The 26,551-nt window shown below is 37.2% G+C and overlaps 4 protein-coding genes and 1 pseudogene across 13 annotated transcripts; 3 read left to right on the forward strand and 2 right to left on the reverse strand.

The window, feature by feature from the left end:
* Window positions 1-2,915: 2,915 nt before the first annotated feature.
* Window positions 2,916-3,938, forward strand: LOC148292775 (uncharacterized). The gene has a single exon (XM_088244006.1). The coding sequence runs from the start codon at window positions 2,916-2,918 to the stop codon at window positions 3,936-3,938; it is 1,023 nt and encodes a 340-aa protein (XP_088100132.1).
* A 2,114-nt stretch (window positions 3,939-6,052) lies between these two features.
* LOC110761434 (RNA binding (RRM/RBD/RNP motifs) family protein) lies at window positions 6,053-10,959 on the reverse strand. 8 transcript variants are annotated; one of them, XM_088244793.1, is made up of 8 exons: window positions 10,691-10,959; window positions 10,502-10,605; window positions 9,932-10,007; window positions 8,860-8,925; window positions 8,707-8,772; window positions 7,834-8,177; window positions 6,873-6,996; window positions 6,053-6,447 (listed from the first exon to the last, which is right to left on the reverse strand). In XM_088244793.1, the coding sequence occupies exons 1-8, from the start codon at window positions 10,703-10,705 to the stop codon at window positions 6,427-6,429; spliced, it is 816 nt and encodes a 271-aa protein (XP_088100919.1). In that variant the 5' UTR covers window positions 10,706-10,959; the 3' UTR covers window positions 6,053-6,426. The 8 variants fall into 8 exon arrangements, with proteins under 8 accessions (XP_088100919.1, XP_088100918.1, XP_088100917.1 ...); XM_088244792.1 differs by having other exon boundaries at window positions 7,834-8,174; window positions 8,677-8,772; XM_088244791.1 differs by having other exon boundaries at window positions 8,677-8,772.
* Window positions 10,960-12,690: 1,731 nt separating this feature from the next.
* LOC110761429 (F-box protein CPR1-like) lies at window positions 12,691-17,431 on the reverse strand. Of its 2 annotated transcripts, none has more exons than XM_021963896.2 (3): window positions 16,108-17,431; window positions 14,870-15,280; window positions 12,691-12,976 (listed from the first exon to the last, which is right to left on the reverse strand). In XM_021963896.2, the coding sequence occupies exons 1-2, from the start codon at window positions 17,213-17,215 to the stop codon at window positions 14,871-14,873; spliced, it is 1,518 nt and encodes a 505-aa protein (XP_021819588.1). In that variant the 5' UTR covers window positions 17,216-17,431; the 3' UTR covers window positions 12,691-12,976; window position 14,870. The 2 variants fall into 2 exon arrangements, with proteins under 2 accessions (XP_021819588.1, XP_021819587.1); XM_021963895.2 differs by having other exon boundaries at window positions 12,691-12,989.
* Window positions 17,432-20,413: 2,982 nt separating this feature from the next.
* On the forward strand, window positions 20,414-21,929 carry LOC110761426 (uncharacterized; annotated as a pseudogene). Its single transcript, XR_015837101.1, has 4 exons — window positions 20,414-20,937; window positions 21,007-21,221; window positions 21,344-21,433; window positions 21,572-21,929. The product of XR_015837101.1 is annotated as an uncharacterized LOC110761426 (transcript).
* Window positions 21,930-22,044: 115 nt separating this feature from the next.
* LOC110761428 (17.7 kDa class I heat shock protein-like) lies at window positions 22,045-23,060 on the forward strand. Its single transcript, XM_021963894.2, has 2 exons — window positions 22,045-22,441; window positions 22,586-23,060. Exons 1-2 carry the CDS (start codon window positions 22,333-22,335, stop codon window positions 22,999-23,001), a joined length of 525 nt encoding a protein of 174 aa, XP_021819586.1. The 5' UTR covers window positions 22,045-22,332; the 3' UTR covers window positions 23,002-23,060.
* The last annotated feature ends 3,491 nt before the right edge of the window (window positions 23,061-26,551 follow it).

Consider the following 26,551-nt stretch of genomic DNA (forward strand, 5'->3'; position numbering starts at 1 on the left):
AAAAAATGATATTAAGTACAAACTCAGTAACGTATTCGGTAGTTGTGCACTGAAAAATGGAAACAAATTCGATGAACAATCACGGAAAAAAGAAAACATCTTCGGTGGAATACCACTGAAAAACGGAAAAAAATTCGGTGGACTACCACCGAAACAAGATAATGAAGCAATGTAACTATTTTGGTACAGACCAAGTTCAAATTTAGTAGACTACCACTGAAGCAATGTAACTATTTTGGTGGTAACCCACCGAAAGTAAAATCCAGTTTTGTAAAACCAGGTTCGAACCATACACCCACAAAGTTGAAATCAAAAATTAAAATCAAATGGCTTTTCAAAAGTGAAATCAAACTTAGGCTTAATCAACACTTAGAAACGTAAATATAGAAATCAAACTTTGGCTTTTCGAAGGATTTTGAGGTTAAATGGGATCTATCAGCAATGGGGGTTTGCGATGGCTGAGGCGATATTAGTTTGCGACGGGGTGAGGCATTTGGGGTTGGCGATGGCGTGTGCGATGGAGGTTTAAGATGGGGTTAGGGTTTGTTGCAATGGATCTGTTTCAAATTGGATGGAGTGTGCGATGGAGTTTGTTACAAATCTAACGAGGTGTGCGATGGAGTGTGTCTGCAAGAGGAGGAAATTTTCAATGGGGTGGGACTTGATATGGGATGGGGTGGGATTTGATATGAGATGAGGTGTGTCTGAAAAAAAAAGGGGGTTTTTGATGGGTGTTGTATGATATATGGGATGGGATTTACACAGTAAGTTAGGAAATGGGGGTTCATGAGGGCAATTTCAAAAGAAAAATTAGGTATAGTGAGTAATTTTAAATTTTATTAAAATTCAGTTTGATGTAAAGAGAATGTGGGGTGCAAAGAGCAAATAATGGGGTTCATATAGAATTTCCCTTACCAAAAGCAAACTATAGCGTGATAGAAATCACATAAAATTAAAAAACCAATATTGGTCATTTGAAAAAAGAACTGATATACTGCTCCAAAAGGCAGACTCGTGCTATAGTGTAAAAGCTCCAGGCTACAGTGAAACTTGCAGGCTCCAGGCTGCTTGCAGACTCGGATCTGCCTGGTCATGGATGACGGATCCCCTGGGTCCTCACCAGACCTCCGATTCCTAAAACGCAGCCGTACTGCAGATGCGGATGATACGGAAAGTAACATGGGTGCTGACCCAGATCCCATTCGGCCGCTTGACCCCATCCCCGATCCAACGATTAACTCAGCTGCTGCTCCGGTAAGCTTCCGAGACACTCTCATGAATAAGGTGCCTCAAATGTTGAATTTGGGGGTGGATATTAATAGCTTGAATGAAACCCATGTGGAGCTCAACGATGCTGAAGATGTGCTGATCTCTAGAGGGGACCGTGGCCCAAGTATAAAATTCTATGAAAGAGCAATGTCTCAACTCTGTAAACCTTGGCAAAATGCATTAATCATTAAGTTGTTGGGCCGATCCCATACTTATAATTATATGCTAACGAAACTGCAGCAGAAATGGAGTCTCAAGGGTGGATGGAAACTAGTCGACCTGGTTAACGACTATTTTGTAGTCAGATTTGACTTGGAGGAGGATCTCAACTTTGTACTTACAGGGGGACCTTGGATTGTTGCAGGTCAGTATTTGATTATGCAGAAGTGGGTACCTGGATTTTGTCCTGCTACTGCAAAAATTACCAGAATGGCTGCCTGGATTAGAGTCTCTGCCATCCAGTTAGAATGTTTTGATGTGTGGGCTCTTAAGAGAATTGGGAACCTGCTGGGGAAGCTATTAAAAATTGACACCCTTACCACTTCTCAAAATCGTGGTAAGCTTGCTCGTCTCTGCATTGAATTGGACTTATCTAAGCCACTTGAGGCATTCTTACAAATTAATGATGTCTGGTATAATATCGAATACGAAGGGCTACCGGATATCTGCTTCTTGTGTGGGAGATATGGACACAGTAGAAATAACTGCGATATGACAAATAGACCTGCATCAGACAAGGTTGGTGAGGTGCACAATACAGAGAAGGCTATCCCGCATGGCAATGACTCATATATGGGCAAAGATGCAGAAATGGCCAATGAGAATGATGTCTTGGTTAGTGAAGGATTACGGGGCCCCTGGATGATTGTACCTCCAAGAAGGAAAAATAGAAATGGAGGAAAGGATTGGAGTGGCAAACCAAATCCTACAGGCTCAAGATTCGAAGCTCTAAGGCATGAGGGGGAGAGTTCTGGCGAGAAGGATGAAAATGGGATTGAGTTTGCTGACCAAGCAAAATTGGGACAAGCTGATATATTTAAGAGGGATGCTGGTATTGGGCAGAAAATATGGACCAAATCCAAGGCTACTAAAGGTGGACCTCGGCCAGCCTTGAATGACATTTCTAATAACATGCTAAAGAAGCATGGCAAGGTGACTACTGAGGAGAAAAATGTGAAAAATAATTACAAGCCCAACTCTGGGGCTGCGATTGCACAGGGCAAAATGATTAATGGAAGGAAACCGGTTAGTCCCCCCAAGACTATGCTTATGCAGATGGATGGATGGGTGAATGGCCACGAGGCTAAGAAGAACGAGGGTGTCTACATTTTTGGGCACCAACCGCCCAACATTGATGACCGTGGGAAGACTCCGGAGACTCTGACAGAACATGACACTACTGAGGGACATGTGCTGGCTGCCCAGGAGGAAAGTTTTCCTCATGTGAGAACAGAACTGTCTGAAGACCAAGAAAGGCCTATTTATGACCAAGCAGCAACTAACACCTTCGATACTGTTGAAGGTATGATTATTGGCCTGTAAGGGTCTGAACTATAGCTTTTCCAGTTCCTACCCTTCTTTCTTTAATGAATATTATCTGCTGGAATGTTAGAGGTGCTGCTTGCAGCAAATTTAAATACAATGCTATGGAGCTTATTCGCATTCACAGAATGGACATCCTGTTTATCTGTGAACCTCGTATTGGTGGGCCTAAGGCGCTGGCGGTTGTGCAATCCTTAGGATTCAATTCTTATGAAATTGTGGATCCTATTGGTTTCTCGGGTGGCCTATGGTTACTGTGGAATTCAAATAAAGTCACTATGGATATTATTGGCACCAATGATCAAGCCATTAATGCTTGCGTTTCATGGCCTGGTCAGTCCTCTTGGCTTTTATCTACAATTTATGCCAAGCCTTGCAATAAATTGAGAGAGAAGTTATGGGAGTACCTCAACTTTGTGGCTGGTTGCCACCAAATGCCTTGGTTGCTGGTTGGGGATTTCAATGATATGCTCTATTCTGAGGATAAACTGGGGGGAGCTACTCTTAGAAGACTGAAAGGTTTCAAATGCTGGTTTGATGAGAATGAAATGATTGATTTGGGTTTTGCTGGACCGAATTTTACTTGGACTAACCAAAGGGTCTTCGAGAGGATTGACAGAGCAATTTGCAACTTGTGTTGGAGAAGCTCCTTTCCTGAGGCCTACGTCAGACACCTTCCGAGGACTAAATCTGACCATTGTCCCATTAAAATTAGTTTGAATTCCCAGTTCACTTTGTCTGCCAACAACAGACCTTTTAGGTTTGAGGCTATGTGGTTGAAACATGAGGATTTTAAAGGGTTCGTGACTCACCACTGGAAACATGGGACTGGAAATGCTCTTGACAAGTCTTGTGCTTTAGTGAAACCTCTAAATCAGTGGAAAACCGATGTCTTCGGACATTTACATCAGAAGAAAGCTCATCTTATGGCTCGGATTTCTGGGATCCAGAAGACTCTGTGTAATGGACCTAACGGTTACTTGCGCAAGCTTGAGGGTAAGCTTATGCAAGAGTTCAATCTCATTCTTGACCAAGAAGCTTTGTTTTGGAAACAAATATCCAGAGTTAAGTGGCTGCAAGAGGGGGATAGAAATACTAAATTCTTCCACATGACGACCATCATCTGAAGAAGGCGTAATAAGATTGAAAATTTGAAGGATGACAATGGTCACTGGGTAGAGGATGCTGATGGGATCAAATCCCTGGCTGTTCAATTTTTCTCAGGTCTGTTCTCACAGGACTTTCACCCGGCTAATAATCTTTGTCTCCCCAACCTCTTCCCTATGATTGATTTATCTGTGTTAAATGACTTGGGTAAGAAAATTGATATCATGGAAGTCAGGGAGAGCTTATTTAATATTGGTGGCCTTAAAGCTCCGGGGGTGGATGGCTTTCCTGCTTGTTTTTATCAAAATAATTGGCATATCTGTGCGAATGATATTTTTGAGTTGGTTTCAAAAGCTTTTCAGGAGGGCACGTTTCCGCACAACCTCAACCTCACTTTGATCACCCTGGTTCCTAAAGTGAACAATCCTCATTCCATGGCCCAGTTTAGACCTATCAGCCTTTGTTGCACTCTCTACAAAGTGATATCTAAAATCCTTGTTGCAAGACTTCGTCCTATCCTGCCTTAGCTGATCAGTCCCAATCAGGTTAGCTTTGTCCCAGGTCGCCATATTACCGATAATATCCTCATTGCGCAGGAAATTATGCACAAATTCAAAGGCGCCAGGGGGAAAAAATGTTTCCTCGCCTGGAAGATAGACTTATCTAAAGCTTACGACAAGCTTAATTGGAGTTTTATTGAAAGTGTTCTTAAGGAAATTGGGCTGCCCACGGGGGTCATCCAGCTAATTATGACCTGCATCACCACTGTTAGATACCAAGTCAGTGTTAATGGTGAATTGACTTGACTCTTTCACTCCCAGCAACGGTATTAGACAAGGTGACCCACTCTCTCCCTATATCTTTGTGTTGTGCATTGAAAAATTATCCCATATTATTTATGATGCTGTGGGAACGAAGAATTGGAAACCTGTCAATTCCTCTCAGTCAGGTCCTGCTGTCTCTCATTTGTTCTTTGCCGATGATCTGATTTTATTCGCCGAAGCCAATTCTTCGCAAGCGAGACTCTTGAAAAACTGCCTAGATATATTTTGTAAAGCTTCTGGCCAAACTGTGAACTTTGAGAAGTCTGCTATTTTCTGTTCCCCAAATACAAGTAAGGAGTTAGCCCATGAGATCAGCCAAATTTGTGGCTCTCCTATAACTGACAACCTGGGTAAGTATCTAGGCATGCCTCTGCTGCACTCCAGAATCACTAAGACCACTTATGGGAGCTTGGTTGATAAAGTCCAGAAGAAACTTGCTGCTTGGAAATGCAATTTGCTCTCTTATGCTGGGAGGGCCACTCTTATTCAAGCAGTGACTGCTGCCATTCCGATCTATGCTATGCAAACTACTAAGTTACCTGTCAGTATCTGCACTAATCTTGCTCGTCTGAATAGGAACTTCTTCTGGGGTGGCACTGAGAAGAAACAGAAGATCCACCTTTGCCAGTGGAATTTAGCTTGTATTCCAAAATGTAAAGGGGGTCTGGGCTTCAAGAAAACTGCTGATATGAATAAAGCTCTTCTTGCAAAGATTGGCTGGAGGTTGCACGTCAATGACCATGGGCTGTGGGCTCAAATTTTTAAAGCCAAATACTTTGGTCTTAAGCTTGCTGTGACTAAAGGTATAACCCATCTTAATGTTGAAATGGATGCTGCTGTGGTCATCCACCTAGTCAAAAACATTGATGGATTGGCCCACCACCCCTTTGCTCCCCTGATTAATGCTTGCTGTACTCTCTTGCAGCATTTTGATAATTACACTCTCCTTCATATCTACAGACTTGCTGTACTCTCTTGCAGCATTTTGATAATTACACTCTCCTTAGAAGGAAATAGTGTGGCTAACGAGCTGGCAAACTGGAGTTACAACTTAGATCTGGGCATCCTTTACTTGGACGAAGCTCCTATTTGGATTAGTTCCTTTCTCCTTGACGATATTATTGGTGTAGCGAAAGCTAGATTAGTTTGTTCTGTTCCCTTTTAGTTGCTGTTGTGTTTGGGGTTTATCCCCTCCAGTTTACCCAAAAAAAAAAAAAAATCACATAAAATTGTCAAAATTAAAAAAGAAATCCCAATATCAAATAGTAAATAAACAGAAACTACGTCCTTCGCAAAAAAAGATAGCAACATGCCCTCACAATTTTGACTTCTTTCTTCTCAATCAAATTGCCTTTTCTGTTCTTTTTATATATATAATATATATGTTCTTTCACTCAACAAACTTACAGAAAAATTACAAATGAAGCCACAGGCTCAATACCCTATGAATTGAATTGATATAAAGAAAAATAAAAAATGAATGCAAAACTTGAGTGCACATATCAAACCATACAGAGTGAATCACAAAGGGAGCTTGCATGATTCATCCCAATCTATACCAAACCTGCAATCTGTTTTAAGGGACATCAGTCCTCAAATTGATCACTAGAGCAACATGGTTGTCGAATGTGTTCATGAAAGAATGAGCGTTGAGGTTAGTTTCTGCCACCTCAAATCCTTTGGCTTATGCAGCAATTGGAGGTTCCTGCATATCAGGAGAAAGGCATAATTACAAGATAATAAAGCATAAAATCAATTCGCTTCTGGATTCAGATTATAATACATTTACCTACAATAATTATAGTGCACCTAAGAATATTTCTACTAATTAGTCATATTTTAATTTGCTTAATCATCTTGATAACTCTCTGAAGTTTCTAGCAAAATTTAACCAGAATTACAACAGATAAACAGGGGAACTTAATTGTTAAAGTCAACCTACAAAAAGATGGATGGCTTTGTGGCCCTTTTAAGGGTGGAAACGCAGCAACATAAGGTGTATTAATACAAATTCTAGGTTTTCACATAAAAGTGCCATCACATGATTACCAGGAAATGAAGAATCATACAATACAAACGTAAGGGTACTTATAGGAGCAATAATGTAATACTGATAGCGACGTAACCAACCTTTGCAGTCAAGTTTGACACAGCCATATGGAACTTTTCTCTGGTTTTCGTACCTGCAGCCTGTCCTGCCTTTGCCACCTTACCAAAAGCACCATTTAACCAGGCTGCTCCAGCAGTCACATACCTGTCAACATCATAGAAGAGTTCGTCAACAGACATTGTTCTCGGTTTTATTCTCATCTATCAATAGAGATGATTCTGCTGGAATGAAATCACTCTAGAGAGGTCATTAAAGTGGCTCGTCCTGACAAAAAATTCTCTATCATGTCTTCCAATTTTCATGTCATTCTTTTCAGAGACTACAAATTTCTCTACAGGTTTTCATTTTTATGAGGGGTAGAGACGAGACCATAGAAACATAAAACAAGTTGTGGGGAGAGGGCTGCAAAAAGTTAATGTTTTTTTATTTTTTTTATTTATAGATACAGAGTTCACATATCCATCCTCTTACTAATAGTAGGCAAAGAACCTACAAATTGAAACTTAAAGAATCCAAGGAACAAAAGCCACATCAGAATGAGTGCTACTTGGGGTAAAGATCCTGGTATGTGTATGCACATCAAAGTTGTGGCATCCAACCTAGAACAATTGGCAATAGAGTCCGCATTTTATACATTATGATTCAAGGCATAGAGTGCCCAATATAGATTTATATTCTCAACATACAGTATATAGAAGTGGCCTTTACGAGTAATTTTGATGTCTAGAGAATGTGTAGTTCCTACTGAAATAAGCTAAGCCTAGTACCCTCAAAAACTTCAAGGAAACAGGGTCCATGGATGGCCCAAGGAAACAGGCTTCTAGTTAAACAAATGAAAAATGCATACCACAGACCTCATTATTTGCAGATAATTCATTTTGCACTTTCAGCATCATTCTTATAGAATGTATGAAATAATTAACAGCAGCAGAAAAGTGCAAAATAGATTGGCAGATGATATTTTTTAAAGGGCTCACATACCTGCTTGTTTTGACAGCTGACCCTGTATCATTCAATTTTCTCTCTGCTGCAAATATTGCTGCCATTGTTTTATCTGAGACATGAAGCCTTTGATCAACAGACTTCACTTTCTCATTAACCACAGAAAAGCCTACTGTTAATTTCTCTGTGAGACCCACTCTCTTGTCAAAGGAAATAACCTTCTCTGATGCACTTGCTGTCAACCGATGTTTTTCATCAAATGCTTTAGCCTTGTTCACAGCATCTTGTCCAATAGCTGAACCTTTTGCAACAATACAGGTCACCACATCTTGTGCTCTATTAACATACACCCTTCCATTGGTAGGCGAGCTATTTCTATCCTGCTAACAGAGACATATTTACCCTGAGCCCATAAAATTGGAAACTTTGAAGGTAAACAACAATAAAGCAATGACTGGACATCTTGGGAAAATAAGCGCGTTAGTATCATAATATTCAAGATGGACCAAAAACTAGAAACAGTCACAATCCAGTAAATGGATGTACTAATAGGTATTCTATAATCTATAAGGCAGAAAGTTACGTAAGTTGGAAAAACGCATTCCATTTCAAATGATAAGTCATGTATTCTTTCGCTCATTCGGATGCTGGAATGCACCAAAGGAATAAAGAGAGTGACACACCAGAGGAGCCTTGTATATCAACACTAAATTTCCACAGTAGTAAAGATCTTATATAGTGATGTAAGGCTTATAATACCCCACGAGGGATTTTTAAATGCCAACTCACAATTTTTCCATTTCCAGAATACTCTAATATCCACTAAAATTTACTTAATTAGCTACATATGAAATTTCTTCAACTAGGTCAGATTCTTAACACCTTGAGATATGTGGTGGTGTCAATAGCTACCTCAGCATTTGGTGAAAGAATTTCACCAGGAGCAGCACAAACAGCACTTTCCACCATCCTTACTTCCTGCATGAATTGCACGAATGAACTAAAAAGTTTTGGTTGCAGGAAAGAAACAGATTGCAGAAACTTTTAAATGACGCTTACCAGCACCTCAGTTTTTGGTACATAATTTTCAACTGGAGATATAATCACGATCTGGTCTACTATTGTTGCTCCCTGCAACCAAACACACAGTTTTCATTACCTAGAGCCAAAGAGCAGAAATGCATGCTCATTGAAAAGGAATCCAAAACGCAAGTTCAAAACCCATAAATCATTTTAAATGAAGAAAATGCTTATTCAGCTGATGTCATGGAAAATAAGAAGATAAGGCACAAGTACATTGATAATGTGAGAACTTTAGATCAAACATCTATAAAGACATAGATTGAGTAAGATACTTTCCATACAATTATACCATTTGAACATAGAATATTGCATGCAATCAACATTCAACAACAAACATGGAAACTGCCTTTTGTTTAAATATAAAATTATATTAACATAATCACTTTTTATTGCTACTCCTCACATTTAATTAGTTCTCTATTCACCAAAAAATGGAAAATGGGGGACAAGAACTTGAATGAACAACTCTCTGCTTTTGATTTATTTATAGGAAAAAACTCAATGCTTATTTTGCTTTCTTTATATCTCCTACTGTCTATCACGTCATTGTATACAGAAAAAGAAGGGGGAGATAAAGAATTTTGGCCTATAAGGATTCCAAGATTCAAAGTAATCCTAAAAGATTAAACAATGTGTACAAGAGTGTAAGATACGCAGCAATTGAGAAACCACATTGCAAGACTGACCTTGACCCATTAGCTTAGTTTCAAGTTTCTGATACACCAATATCTTCCTTTTGGAATGAAATAAAATTTGATTATTTATTTTTGTATTACCGAATGACCAATTTTGTCCTCACGTACTTTTATTGCTTTCCAAAGCAACTCACATTGAGCATAAAACTAAAAGCACAAAAAGCCTAGCTTGAAGTTAAAGAAAAGTGTTCAATTAGAGGCTTGCTTCCAATAAGCTGCTTCTTTTCTCAAGTTTAATCAATGAAGGACACTTAAGAAAAAAGAACAAAGGAAAGAAAGGAACTTGCTTATAAAGAAAATATAATTATCAGGCACTGACTTCAATTGCAAGAAAGTAAAAAACAAATTTGAGAAAATACCGATAACAACAACGCGATTTCAAGAGCTTTGGGATCCTTGAAAGTAACAAATGCAGTCTTTGATTGTCCAGGCTCACTGCACACATCCAATTCAAAATGCAAGATTAACAATCGCAACAAACACTTACAACTGGTTTGGTTTGGTTGCTCAGTACATGCAAGAAAGATGGTAAAATTAAAAATAAAATTAAAACTTGGTTACATTGGCTTTAAGTCAAATTTATGAAAATAAACCTAAGTGAATTCTTTTTTCTTTTATTTTCCTAAAATTTTCTCCAAAAAAAAAAAACTGGAAGGTTAAAATATACTTTAAAATAGCTAGATTAAAGTATGCATGCGTTTAAGTAAATACATATTTTGCCTAAGTTGACTCTTCCCTTTTACTTTTTGACCTTTTTTTCATCTGAAAATTACCGGGGAAAATATTAAAGTGTTCTTCTCCTTGTTTTTTCCTTAAATTTTCTCGGCAGCGAAACAAATTGAAAAACCCAGTGTTTAGACAAAAATAATATTATAAAAAAAACTACAATTTTGAATTAAAGATAAATAAAAAAAAGAAAGAAAGCGTACCGTTGGATCTGAATGCGTTCGATTTCTCCAGAGAATGAGAAGAACTCGTGAATTTCTCTATCACTAGCTAGATCTGATAGTTGTTTTACTTGGACTGTCCTCGTCTGCCAAAAATAGAATAAAATTAAATTCAAAATTCAAAACTATAAAATACAAAAAATTAAGTACAGGTCGGGTTTATTTGAAGACCTGCAGCTGCTGCATTGTGATTGTGCTCCAAAAAGCTTTAATATGTTCTATGCGAAAGAGGGAAAGTCTTCAGAGGGATGTTGATGGTGGTGGTGATGATGAAGACAGTGGTTGGTGGTGGTGGTACAGCTGGGACTGACTGGGAGAAAAGTTTCCAAGTGCCAGCCACCAGAAGAGAGAGAGAGAGAGAGAGAGAGAGAGAGAATTTCAGCAGGATAGGAATGTATTGGTGATTCAACTTCACAATCAATATTCGACCAAAAAGTAAAACCTTCACAATCAATATTTATAAACAACATGCATTCCTATTGACTGCTTATAATTTAATATTGTTTTATTTATAATTATTTTAAATCTTTAATTAATGTTAATAATTTTTTATATTATTTTTTGGCAAAACGTCATTTTTGGTCCCTGTTGTTTACCACTTTTACCACTAAGGTCCATGTGGTTTCAATTTGATCATTTTTGCTCCTGTGATTTTCAATTTAAGCAATTCAAGTCCAATCTCCAATTTCTGTCAAATTAGATTAACTGTTGTTACTTGTTGAGGGGCATTTAAGTCCAAAAACAAGAAGGAGAGAACAAACAATCAAAAGATAAGGGAAACTCCAGAATCCAGCAGAAGATTGATCAATTTATAAAGTGTTATAGAATTTATGATTTCATAAACTAAAGAGTATGATTGGAGTTTAAATTTTATAAAAAGCTCTTAAAATAGCTTTTATATATGTTTTTAGTTAAATTTTAATTAAAAAAATAGAGAACATGATTATGGATGCTTTTATGTAGCACATAACATGTCAACTCATGTCATCTGCCACACCATCTTTTTTATTTGTCAAGTTTTAATTTCATTATTTAATTGAAAAGAATAAAACTTAAACCAGGAGGCAAGGGCAGGGTAATACAGTAAAAGAACAAAAGCACGTTATGATTCTTTTCTTGGTCAATGCGAGATGCATTTCAATGGCTAAAGCGAAACATGCGTGATGCGTAAATTTGTAGTGGAGTCCGCGCGCCGAACGGGACCTGAGTTGGACCAGAATTTTCAATTGTTTCATCTCTCTACACTCTCACATTTACTTTCTATAAAATATAATAGTAAATATAAAAAATAAAAAATAATAATATAATAATAATTTGTAGACTTGCATTGTCTAGTCCCTTAAAGTGACCAACTTTTAAAGCTAAATATACAATTATAGATATTTATAAAAATACCCAATCCTAGACATGTATTTATAAAAATACCCAAGCACTATTTAAACATAGAAACATACCCAAAATGGGTTTTGGGTATGTGTGTAATGATGGGTTTTGGGTATGTTTATAAATGAGTTTTGAGTGTGTGTAATGATGAGTTTTGGGTATGTTTATAAAGTGTTTTGGGTGCTGGGTATTTTTATAATTTCAGCCCTCATTTTGGGTATTTTAGTGAAACTCCCATATAATTATTTGTAAATAATTTGTTGGAGGTATGCCATTTACTCAAAACTAAGGTCTTTTAACTATTTACATCTTACAACATGTGAATATAGTGGAGAGTTTAAAAATATGGACTCGACCGAGTGCGGATTTGTACTTGTAGCCCATTTCAATAGGAAAGATTCTATAAAAAAAGAAAGAAAAGAAAGAGTAGTTACTCGTATTGAAGTTCGCTGATCGAATCCCTCTACTCTATCACAATATTTCTTGGGTCAAAAAATAAGACCTTCTGAACAAGCTCTTTCTCTTGCAAATCAAATCAGATGCTCGTTTTCAACTTTTCATAAATAAATAAAGAAAAGAAAACGTCAGATGCCGTTTCTTATTATCACCTGTGCCTTGTGCAAGCCTTGGAGATATAACGGCCATTTATACATTTTAAAAGCCTCAGTCAGCTCAGCACCCATATTTTTTAAAGAGAATTCCATGACATTCTCTATGTTCAGTTTATAAAAAGTATTTTTGTGCAAGCATTGTTTCAAATACAGTAACAATATTTAGCCGTATAGCAGTTTAAATCACGACTTTTTAAATTTTATTATTAAAAAGAAAATACCAAGTCATGTTTCAGGTCTCGGGATGAGGCATTGAAACGAGGTATCAACCCGTTATTAGCTGACCATACGCCGAAATGATCACTGTAATTTACTCATAGGCTTCAAAACCAAAACAAAAAAACCAGAGGGACATTCAATGAAATATATTCGCCATATCATTTTGTGCAGGTAGGTCCTCTGAGATGCTTGAAACTGCTTCCTTCTCATCTTCGGTTTCTTGGAACTGTACATTCCAACTCCCCTACAAAATTCAACTAAAGCATAAAAAAACTTTCAGAACATCATCAAATAACTGTCAAACCATGAAAATCGACCATCAACAAGGAAAATAATTTCTTCCTTCGTTTCGAGGGCGGGTGTGATGAGATAGAATTCAAACGAACAAATGTCAAAAGGACTTCAACTTGTTCATTAAAGCAATCACTGGTCTAGTTTAGCATGACTAATCTAGTTGGGACAAGTTTAAGTGCTATATAGACTAGCAATCAAAGAAGAAATAACACTAATATTCAAAAATCATAAAACAAAACAAAATATAATAAGGAAAATTTGTTGCTACCAAACACTTAGGCAAGCCTTTTTCACTTATGTTTGAAATTTTTGAGACCATTGCCGTTTGGAAGTTGGAGGATTGCGTTTTTATTTTCCTAAAATTAATATTGGTTGGTGCTGTGAATTTCTTTTGGTATGATCATCATAGATTTTCTGTAATTTTCTTCATGTTCTTCCTCATTAGTTGTTGTTACTGCTCTCTTTTTAGTTGTTTCCATGTTCTCTGGGAAATCAGTCAAGCATACAACGCAAAATAAATGTTGAATGAAAAATTATTCTCTTCAGACTTTGAAGAGGATGAATGCTTTCTAGAAGCCAGTGGATCTGGCACTAAAACCATTTAATCACGCATGTGTTAGGGAAGCAGAGTAGTCATGCCAGAGAGGCAAAAAAAAGAAGAAGCAAGAATTGGTTGATTTCTTCAGACAACAGAAACAACTAAAAGGAAACCACTAACACCAAACAAATGAGAAAGAATATAAAGAAAACTTCAACAACTATATCATTATGATATCAGAAGAAATTCACAATAACATAACAAAAAGGATTTTCAACGGTTCAATGTAGGAAAAAAATAGAGACAAGAAAAAGTTTTTACCTGCTAAAATCCAAGGGAGAACTACCAGATGTACTTTTCAGAATCCAAGGGTTAACTGACTTAGTCTACTTGAATGTAGAACATGATAGACTAATTTACAACTCATATGCCATTTGAGTTCCATAGAATCTTAAAGTTAAGTTTTTCATTTGATATTTCAGCAGAATAATAGCAAGTAAACAAACAAGAACAATTAAAAAAGTACAAGAAAACGTTGAAATAAAATAATTTGAACAAAACAAACTGACCCAATAGCTTAATAGACATGTTAGGCAAGAACACATTTTATCAGCTAAAATCCAAGGGACACTTACCAGATGTACCTTTCAGATGAATAAAATATGGAATGAAATAAATTGAAGAAAACACCTTGATCCAACCTATAGATCAAAAGACATGCTAGGCCAGGATTTGAGAAAAAAACCAACCAGGATTTGAGACCACAGACTCAGCAGCAGTCATAATCTTTACTTTGCTTTCAGCTTTTTTTAGCACACATTCATGCACAATTAGGAAATCAAAGTGTAGCAAAGCCTTTCGTTTTAAATAAGATGAGATAATAAGAAAACACAATCGACATAGCATCAACTTTATTTGTTTATTTATTTTTTTGTGTTTTGAAATGGCTTCAAGCATAAGGGCTCAGCTTAACCATCTACAACAAACTCAGTTGTAAACTTACAAAACTAACAACCTACATTGATCCTGCATTACCCCACTCCTAGTCGCACTTTTGTTGGATGCACATCCTTATGTGAAGTCTCATGTGATAATTCTTCAGTTCACGGCACGCTCTTGAGAAAGAGAAGTTTTATCTCATACTATTTCTTCCTGTTATTGGTGGATTACTTGTCCACCTTCTTGTATGGTTTTTTATGAAATAAAACTTCTCTTTTTCAAAAACAAATAAATAAAAAGAAAGAGATATTTGCTTGCAAACAGTAGTAAATGTAATTCATCCACAGAGGGAGGATCAGTGCGCACCTCAACCAAAGGGGCTATCAGAAGCATTGGCAAACCGTTTCTTCATGATCATCCAGAGTGCGTGAGAGGAAGAAGCCCCAACTGTATATGGCAATAAATCTTCAGAGATTCTTGAATTAAGCCAAACCATTACACTTTGGTCCCGATCCATCCATTTTTCAAAGGCTGGATTCACTTGATTGGTGATTTTACCATTGCTATCAAACAAAAAAGCAGGTGGACAGATCTCTGTCCCTTCAACCAAACCTTCTACTCTATATTTCCTGAGAACTTGACGAAATAGCCATTTCCATATGGTGAAATTAGGGCCAGTGAGTTTCATTGGAACCATAGTGCTGATGTTCTGAACAGTCATCTCTTGGACAGTGATCAGATGTGAAACAGGAATTGCTATTATTGGTGTTTCTTGATCTGCCAATTTAAGAAATAGAAGAAGAAAGGGTTTACACAGACTCTTTAGTATGCAAGAAAATACAAGAAAGGATGAGAAGGCTCAAGAACGGGAGCTGTGTGGCTCTAGCTCCAACACCTTTGAATTATAGGAAGTATGGTAAAAATTGATTTCCATTAACTTTAACAAAGAGTACATCAATGATATATTGTACTTAGCATGAGAGCCACCGCAACATATGTTCTTAACCATCATACCAAACTTAGTTGTAAAATTAACAAGTGCCATGTCATTAATCCTACACTACCCTTCTCCTAGTCGTAAGTCGTTGATTTGTAAGATGCATATGATCAGACGAAGTCTCATGTGATCCTTCTTCAGTATTTAGAAAACAATTCCAAAGAACACACTGGTCCTCTTGCCCAAAAGAATCACCAAGTGTGACAGAATAAAAGGATAAAAGGAACAATTGTTTTTGCAAAGGAGAAGAACTGGTTGGCAACCATGATTAGGTTCCAAAGGCATCTGAGCATTGAGTAATCAACAACAGTTTCAGCCAGCAATGGATTTAAAGAAATCAGAGAAAGGTTGTATAGGAACTATTATCTACTGTTTCTACTCCCTGATATATTCCATCACCATAATGTGCTTAAATGTAATTGGTGCTCAAAAGTGTTTTATGCTCTCATAACATGAAAATATATGTCGAGGACAATTTTAAATGCATTTCATAGAAAATACTAGGAACCAACATCTCAGTTTTTGTGTTTACAATTGGGTTCAATTTCAGTGGATTTGCATATTAAAATAAACAGATAATTTTCAAATGCATCAAGTACGTACTTACCGCAAATGATGGAGACGAAAGGTAGCAGACTCTCAACATATTGAATCAGGTCATTTCCAGAGTCAAGCCCCTGAAGCATATATCGCTCACGTGTAACCACATCCTTTTTAAACTTGTCTTCGTTTTTATCAAGCCATTTCAACTCCACATTCTTGGAACTACGATCCCGCATCACAACTGTACCACTTTCCCTAACAAAGACAGGTACATCATTGGCAACCTTAAATAGCACAGTCCATGATTCATACACATCATATTCTCTCATGACCCAGATTACAACATATTCAAAATCAGGTCCATTAGCCCATGCACACAGGCACCCTTCTAAAAGAGCCCCCACTCGTCTGAAACCCAACTCATTTTCTTCACAAATTGGCAACATTACATTTCGGAACTCCTCCGTTGCCAAATCAAAAGCAATTGCAACTTGTGGCCTACATGATGTGTGCAGCCAATGGAGTGCCTCATTTGAAAGAGCCCCCTCACTATGCCCATGGGGTGAAAAGGGAGCTTGAATCTTTTTCCAGGAGTTGGCTCTCAATGAGAAGACCACAACAGGGTATCTGTTAGCTCTGTCAGTTTCATACGTCAACTCCGCGCCCACAATAACTTTGTAGTCATCAATGGCGGATACATAACCAAACCCATATTTGTAAAGCTTCTTAATTTCTTCTGACCCGAAATCTGGGTCAGGTAGTTTCTGCAAGAATCTAGTGGATGGGTTCCAGATATAAAAGCATTCATGAAAATCAAGAGCTACACACACCAAACCATTGCAGGAGCCCACTACCTTGACGGCGAGGCCCGGTCGCTTGAATGGGAAGCTGAGATTTCTGACCAAAGAATTTCCACCAATTGCAAACGACGGCGTTTCCAAGTGTACGGTTCGGAGATCAGAGGCAGTGGAGATGAGGAGGCTGGGACTCAGTGTTTGTTGCTCAGAAGCTACTTTGAAGTGGGATTTGGCGAATTGCGGGTCGTACAACAGAAAACGCCAGCGATTTGAGACGCAGATGAATCGGATCAAGGTTTTGACTGGCAACCTGGAGAGAATTTTGACTAAAATATCATCAGGTACGTGGGTCTTCTGCAATTTCTTGATCGCCATTGGCAATGCCCATGAATTTTAGCTGTTGTCGCTGGAACCCTGAATTTGGAGAAGCTGACAAGTCCTACAGTTCCTCCTCCCAATCCCAACCAACCACTCAAGAGACTAGTGTTAATTAAGCATGAAATTAATGAAAAATAATTTGTAATGGGGTGGACTCGGCTTGGTTTAACTGGACCGAATGGCGGGAACCGCGCATCCATTTCCTGTATGCACGCCCTTTTTTGTGTCTTAAGACTTTCTTCTTTTTTTTGAATTTTTAAAATTTTCTTTTTATTATTTTCTTTTTTCTTTTCCGTTTAGTTCGTGGATTGGACTTCTTGAGAATAAACTTCCCATGTCTAATTTCATGAATTGAGAATGGAGGATGTTTATTCTCATGTTTGGAAACAATGGGAATTGAGGACTAAGAAATGTCATTTTCTCTCATTCCCATGTGTTGGTTCGTGCAGTATTAAGAATGAAAAGACCCTTTTAAAAAAAAGAGGAATGAAAAGATGTTCAGTTTTTCAAAAATACCCTTGATATTTTATTATTAAAAATTATTTGAGTGCCGGGTTGTTAAGTATGGGCGTTTGGGACGAAGTGGGAAAATGGAGAGTAAAGTGAGGAAATTTGAGTGCTGGGTCGTTAAGTAAGAGCAAGTTAAAGTTCAAAAAGGTGAAACCGTAAATAGGCCTAATTTTTTTGTTCTTTTAGTTTCTTCGGTTCCAAATATTTGTATTTGATTTGTTTTGTAAATTAAATAAAATTAGAATGGCAACAAAACTGAAATTTGAAGAAAAAGGTTGGGTCTATAGACCATTTATTGGGCCCAAGCATATTTTTTTTCTATGAAGAAAAGTGAAACTTAGGCTAGATTTCGAAAAGAGTAAAAGTATAAATTTTAAAATTCAAACCGAGACAAGCCACCCTCAAAGCCTTTTGAGCGCACTTTGATCCTCAAAACTCAGACTCAAAGAAGAGCTACACTCTCAAGTGCCTGCTTGTGTTGTGCTAAAATATCGATAAAACAACTAAATATTTAGGATATTATCGTTTTTTCGAGTCTAGAATATTTTGAAACATATCCATACACATATTTTATAAGTATTGATAATATCGGAAAATATCGACGTTAATAATTTCTCTCATACTTCAACAACATTTGGCAAAATATCGCTATAATATCGCAATAATATCAATAATATTGAGATGATGAAGAAAATGAAAATTTTGAAGAGTTATTTATACTAACACCCCTTGAGGTTTCTTGTGTTTTCACAAAACCCCTTCAAATTTCAAAAATTACACAAACACCCCATGAAGTTTCAGTTTGTTTTCACATTTTCGTTTATTGTTTGTCCAAAAATTGATAATTTCATTGGGAAAAAACTTATGCAAATGACAAAATTAACCTCAATGAAGTATATGCAATCTAATCTCAAAGGCCAACTTTGTCATTTGGAGAATTTTTTTTGTATAAAATCATTAATCTTTGGATGAAAAATCAATGAAAATCAATTATATGTGAAAACAATTCAAAACCTCAAGGGGTGATCTTGTAATTTCTAAAATCTCAAGGAGTTTTGTGAAAAAGTCGAAAACCTTAGGAGGTGTTAGTGTGTATAACTCAGATTTGAACCTTATATGAACTCTATGTGATATTAAGTCACTCATGTATCTTAACATGCAAGTATAAAGTGTAAAATATTGTAGTAAATCATTATAAATAAATAATTGTGGTGTGATTAATATTCTTTCATTAATTACTACATATTTTCTACTCGTAGTGTTTGTTAGCTCGCTATATAATCAACTTAAATCAATTAAACCCACCATGCAATGCATTTATTTTCAATTTTTTGTGATAAAGTAATAGATAATTGACTAAATAAATATCCTCAAAAGTTTCAAGAAAATATTCCAAGTTTTTCTTATAATTTTCGTAGTTTATAGTCAATTTTTATTGATATCGATAATATCCCGATATTTCTATCGAAATTTCCGTATTTTTAGACTATTGATATTTTAAACCTTTGTTGTGACATATCAATGCCTTCTTTCTTCAGCATTGTGAAGGAACTCGTATTTAAATAAAAAGGGGTTGTTCTTATGGCCTTGGTCACGACACCATATTAGGGATGATTTTATCACTTGATCAAATTTGGTTGGGATAGAATAGTAACACAATCCAGTGGATGGACCAGGACTGGTGTTTTGATATAATGTAACAGTGGTAGTTGAGCAGAGGCCATGCGATTGGGCAACACATCAATAGGTGTGGAGGTATCAGTAACACATAAATTAAGAAAGTCTATCTCTGGCATATAAATTAAGAAATTAGTTGAAAATAGCGATGACATGTATACTGATCCCCAGAATTATGCCTTGGAAAACTTGTCATATAGCCGGTTGTGAGTAGAGTGGTTCATATTTGGTGTACTCTTGTTGGGCACAATCCAAAAAACTCTACGCAAAAGCATGGTAAATGTTTGAAGAAATGCATTAATTTAACACGGACAAAAGGCAAAATTAATACCTTAAGAAATAAATAAATGATGCCTGGACTACAAAGAATTTGAATTGTTAAAATGGTATTTCTACATTGGGTATCTAGAGATTGCTTACGATATGGCTCGAACCCAGATGTTTTTGGGAAGGATTGGGAGAAAAGGACCGCTTGACTACTACAGTACAACCTCAATGACCTTTAAGCAATTATCTACAAGAGGGATTCGAACCCTCGGTAAACAAAAGTCTACATAGCAGTTTCAATGCTAATAGGTCAAACTCATTGTAACGCATGTTTTAACTTTTCTATTATCATAATGAGAACAACTACCAATATGAAAAAAGAAAAAAGAAATGATGATGTATGAGACTCCAACAATCACAAAAGAAAAAAAATAAAAATAAAACTCAAACAAAAGAATAATAAAAAGGAAGATGAGGTTGGAATGGGGTTTGGAAAAGTTGCCAAAAAGGAGGTCAATTCATACTCATTGTCTAATAGGAAATCCACCAACCTTCGGCTACAAAACAAAATTCACATGGTTCATGGACAGCAACAGTCCGAACTATAACACATCATCATCAACTGAAGCTTCACTTTCCACTAGACTTACACATTGTCCACCACTATCTCACCAGCCCTTAACTGGCATGCCTAAAAAGTGAAAATCCCTTCCTTGGCCTCCAAGTCATCTGCTTTCATATAAGTCCATGTAATATTGTTGCTCTACCTAAATGCTCCTCCTATGGGCACCAAAATGCTAAACATGTCAGCCCTCAATCTTGAAAGTGAATGCAAAGAGATTCATGATTCTTGGGGACAGCTAAACCAATTGGGTCTGGCTTTGGCTAGCCGAACCCGGCTTGAAAGGCAACAGATTAGAGAAACTTACAAGGCAATTTATGGAGAGGACTTGGCAAACAGACTCCAAAAGGCAGATCAAATGGCTGACAACAGAAAACAGGCAGCTGCTGGTGTTGGGGTTTCACCAAAATTATGTGCAGCCTTGTCCATGTGGATGATAGAGCAGCACGAACGCGATGCAATCATGATCCAGGAGGCCCTTGATGATCAGCAAGGTGACACAAACTATAGCGCTCTTGTAGAGATTTTTGTTGGTCGAAAATCAAGTCAAATCCTTCTCATCAAACAAGCATATCAGAGAAGATTTAGGAGGCAGTTGGACCAAGATATCATCCATATTGAGCCTCCCCATCCTTACCAAAAGGTGATTTAATTAATTAAGCTTGTTATATAGTAATGAAGCCAAAAACATAAACACACAATTATGTAACAGATACTGGTGGCATTGGTTGCATCCCACAAGGCACACCAAGCAGATATTAGCCAACATATCGCCCAGTCGGATGCACGGAGGCTCTACGAAACAGGGGAGGGGAGTTCAGGGCCCATAGAAGCTGTTGTACTAGAAATACTAAGCAACGGAGCATTCCACAGCTTAAACTTACATTTTCTTGCTATAAACACATCTATGGACATGAGTATACAGAGGTAAATAACTAGCATTGTTACTTTTCTGGAATTTCCACATTTGGCCTACTTTTCTGGAATTTCCATTATCAAATTAAACTAAATAAATTTGAAACCATGGCTAATTACTTGGTATGCTGCAGTACCTGAAGACCAGAAACTCTGGAGAATTTGAAAACGCAATGAAAACAGTCGTCCAATGCATCTACAGACCAGCTACCTATTTTGCTACGGTAATCATCGTTTTCTCTTCTATTTCCTTTTGAGCTAATGGTCTCAGTTTGGTACGAAACAAGGAAGAAGTGGAAATTAAAAAGAAAAAAGGCCTCAGACTCACAGTTTGGAACATGGTGATACTAATACTTGAGCAGATATTGTATGCAAGCATCAAGGGGTCCATGACCGATAAAGGCGCATTGGCACGTGTGATGGTGAACAGAGCTGAAGTAGACATGGATGAAATTCGAAGGGAGTTTAAGAGGCAGCATGGGATTGAACTCAGAGATGCATTATGTGACAGTGACAAAATCCCATTTGGGGATTACAGAGACTTTCTTGTTGCCTTGACGGCCTCCAAATGAACTGCCACCACAGGCTAAACCTATTATATATATATTCTATATAATCATCGCTTGATGATGTTTTCAACAACTTGAATTTGTTATTGATCGAATATACCCATTTCTCTTTTTATTTGTCATATTAACTAATGTACATTTTATACTTTAACTAGCTTGCACAAAACACTCCGTCCCTAATTCCTATTATTACTCTTCTGAAATTTACGAAATTGATATTGTCATATAATATAAGAAGTGCATATACAGTACTGTTGTTGTCTGCTAGATTAGTACCTTGGCTGATGTGTTCATGAAGTATTAGCATATCTTGAGGACAAAGAAATTATTCCCTCTGTATGCACCAAGAAGAAAACTCCGGCAGAAGTAAACAAAAAAGGGATTTATTCTCTTTCAAAAGGAAAACCCAGAGGAAACCTTTTCGCCTAGCTTCTAAATGCCCCTTTCATCATGTATAAGATAAGCAAAGAGAGGCCCTCATTTGGCCAAGAAACTTGATAACATTTCCTTTACTTGAAACCTTCAAAAGAAAACAAAGAAGCATAAAATCTCCAATGGAAACCAAGCTTGTAGCAAACAATGAGCAGTGTTACGAGGACTTCGAACCGTTTTGCCGGTGGAAGAAAGAGGAAGGACTTGACATTCTTGAGGTTCATCTACCAGGTACTGCTAGATCGTGTTGATTCTTTTCTGAATACGTAAGCATTTGACTAACAACATAAGTGCGACAACAGAACATTATGTTCAGCGGGTTACATTCCATGTCATGTTTCTCTTTTATTTTGTTTTACTTGTTGATGCATGTAGGTTTCAAAAGACAAGATGTCAGAGTTCAAATCAACAACAAGGGCATCCTAACCATTAGTGGAAAGCAATCTATGGAAGAAGAAACTGCATCTCCACCCAGCCGCTTCCTCAAAGAGATCAAAATTTCTACAAATTGTGATACGAGTGGAATCCGTGCTAAGTTTTCGCATGGAATTCTTTCCATTTCTATGCCTAAGAAAGTGCCAAACCTTTCAACACAATTATCAGGCAGCGGAGACAAGATTAAGGCCGCTGAAACTGCTACATGGTCGTCAATTAATTACTATTTACGTGGTTTAAGAAGCAAAGTTTTAAGCAAGGAGATGGTTCTGAAGATGGCGGGGGTCGCTCTGGCAATGGCTCTTGGAGGTTATGCAATATATAGATATCCAAAGTCAGCTTGTGTCCAAAACTGAATTAACATACGCTGTACATCATTTTCAGATCAAATTTCACTTCTTTGATTATTTTTCAAGTTGGCTGTTTTTATTTATTTATAATTTATAATTTTATTAGTTTGGTTTTTAGTGCTGCTGTTGCCAATTCTATCTTTAAACCATTGCAATTATGGTCACAAAGCAGAATTTCCATCAAACGAAGTTTCCAGAATGCCAGTGGCACATACTGTTGCAAAGATATTGTTATTGTTGTCATGATACTTGAATTTAACCCTCATTGATTTCTTTTTGTCAATTTAACACTTGAATTCTTTACAAATAGCCAATTTCACCCTTGCCATCAAGTCTTTGCATTCAATTTTCTGTGATCCACACGTGCTTGGCACGTGAGAAATATTTTTTAAAATCCAAATTAACTAATTATATTTAGTATCACGTCCTTGCCCCTCCTCTATATTTCTTTCTTGAGATTGGTTTGAATACTTTAGGTTAGTTGTATTATTTTCTATAAGGAGGTATATATAGGAGTTTACAAGGGTGCTTTATAAGGAAATAGATATGGTAATTAATTAGAAGAATATCTCATAATTATACAAGGATGTGTAAGTTATATAAAATAATGAAGTAAATCACCTAATTAATTAGGTTAACTCACGTCAACACTCCTCCTCAAGTTGTTGTATACACGTCACCAAGGATGGATCCAGGAATTTTAGTAGGGGTGGGCTAATTTTTTTTTTTTCTTAAAGCAACTGGCATCTCTACCGCGAATGCAAGAGACTTTTTTCCCATCACGCGCATGCGGGAGAGTTTCCCCATCACACACATTGCGCAACTTATAATTTTTCAAAAACAATTTCCTATCGCAGGCGTAGTGCGACTCAAAAGTTAACAAACAAACCCTAAATCATAAAAACTTAACAATAACAATTAAAATTGAAAATTAAATAAAATTAAATAGATTAACTTACTAAGACTGAAGAACCCACCGAAGATATATTGACACAATTTTGGAGAGGAAGAGAAGTACTTCTTCTTTGGTTCTCTTTTTAGGCATTTAGGCAATTTTTGTTTCGTTTGGTTGGAGGCTTGTTTTTTGTTTGGTCAGATGGTTGGAGGCTTTTGTTCTATTATATTCGTTGGTTATTTTTGGGCTTAGTGGATTCCTTATCCACTCCTTGTGTGTGGGGTTAAAGATGGCTAAGTGGGCAGTCTTCTTTTTATATTAGAGTGATCGGCTGACTTATGCATAGAGGGGTAGGCAAGTTTCTAAAATTCCTAAGTTAGCCTGCACCTTTAAACCTATTTACTAAATTAGGACTGGGCTGGAGCCCACTCCAGCCCAACTGTAGATCCTTCCTTGCACGTCACTAATGCCAAACTTGGTAATTGAGTTATAAAACACTTATCTACAGACAGCTTTTGTTAAGACATCCGCTAAATCATCTTCTGATTTTACAAAGGATAAACAGATGATCTTGTTCTCAATTTTTTCTTTGATGAAATGTCTATCCACCTTAACATGTTTAGTTCGAGCAACCATTTTTACTCCACCAAGTGACTAGGTTACCTTCAACGAATGTAAAGTAACCCGATGTAGAGTGTCTATCTGTAATAGAACTAGCCCAATCAACACCTGTATATCCAACAACTTCAAGATTTCCATTCTTTGAGAACATTAATCCCTTTCCAGGGGCTGACTTTAAGTATCTTAAGATATGATCAACTATATTCCTATGAGAAACATTGGGTGAATGCTTAAACTGACTAACCATACTCACAACATATGCAATATCTGGTCTTGTATGTGCCAAATATATCAACCTTCCAATGAGGCGTTGGTATTGTTCATTATTGGTTGACAACCAGTTCATATCTTCACACAACTTGTGATTCATCTCAATGGGTGTGTGAGTAGGCTTACATCCAAGAATTCTTGTTTCAGTGAGTAGATTCATCACGTATATGACTTTCTGAGCTTGCAAACTTGATTTTTCGTGTCAGGAGCTAAATTACATCATGGTGGTAAACCCATGTATACATCTTCTTCCAAGTCTCCATGTAAGAAGGAATTTTTAATATTGAACTGATGTAGTGGCCAATCTACATTTGCGGCTAGAGACAGTAGGACTCGGATAGTGTTGATCTTGGCTACTGGGGCAAAGGTCTTTTGGTAGTCCACCTCATATCTCTGTGTGTACCCTTTCGCCACCAATCTAACTTTATATCTTTTAATGGATCCATCTGCTTTGAGTTTCACTGTATAGATCCACCTGCATCCCACCATCTTCTTTTCATGAGGTAAAGGCACAGGCTCCCATGTGGCATTCTTCTGAAGAGCTCATATTTCTTCATTCCTGGCTTATTTCCATTTTGAGTCTTCTAATGCTTCAGTCACATTATTGGGGACAGATATATCGGCCAACTGCTTCACAAAGTGTACATGTGACTATGATAATCTGTTTAGAGATATATAATTATTGATTGGGTATTTTCCTTTGGCTTTAAGATCTGCTTCGTACTGTACTCGAGGTTTACCACGGTTCTTCCTTTATGAAAGTTGGTATATAGGGGTATATATATCTTTTATGCTTTCTAAAATCAAATCATCATGGTATATTTCATTAGTGTTATCAGTTTCAGGGGGAGATTTTATTTGAATGACTTCCTCAAAATGTGATTGATGTGGTACTAGAGATGAAGGTGGGTCTGAAGCAGGCAAAATCTCAGAAAATAGTTCAACGTCCTCCTAATTTTGGCAGCGTGGAGTCGACCGATCATTTTGACATAGTGACTCTGCCTGTGAAGGAATAAAGAGGGGCAACTGGTCGTGTGGGAAAGGCGATTTAAGCAGGCCCCCAAACATCAGAATGAATAAGGGAGAAGGGAACCAAACTTTTATTTGCACTTAATGGGAACTCAATACGATGGCTTTTAACCAATTTACACATATCACATTGGAAACTGGAAACATCAAAACAAGAAAATAATGATAGAACACAACTTCTTCAGATAACCAAACGAGGCATGCCCAAGACGTTTATATCATAACCAAACTTTGTCTCTCTGCCTCTCAGAACTAGCTCCACTTGTTATGAAAGCTTGACCAACCTTGGTCTCACTATCTGGTTCCCAGTCCAAGTAGTAGAGTTTGCCTCGCGTAGTACAACAACCAATCATCTTCCCCGTGACGATGTCCTGAAAAACACAATGATTCAGCCAAAATATTACAGTACACCCCAAAGTAGTAGTAAGTTGCGCAACAGACAACAAGTTATGGTTCAAGGATGGAACAATCAATATAGAATCCAGATGTATGGAGTTAGAGAGAGATAAAGAGCCCTCCCCAACCATAGGGGAGGGTGTACCATTAACATTAGACACCACCGTCTGAGTGGTTGGTTTGTGACTAATAAATTGGCCAGGATCAAATGTCATGTGATCCGTAGCACCCAAGTCAATAATCCATGTGGGCTTTGGAGAGGACGTATGAAAAGCAGAATCTTTGGTGGTGGCGATAGAAGCACAAGCCCGGGTAGCCAATTTAGCAGGATTGACAGCATGCTTC

This window comes from Prunus avium, chromosome 7 (assembly GCF_965620075.1).
Source record: "Prunus avium chromosome 7, drPruAviu1.hap1.1, whole genome shotgun sequence".
NCBI classification, from domain to species: domain Eukaryota; kingdom Viridiplantae; phylum Streptophyta; class Magnoliopsida; order Rosales; family Rosaceae; genus Prunus; species Prunus avium.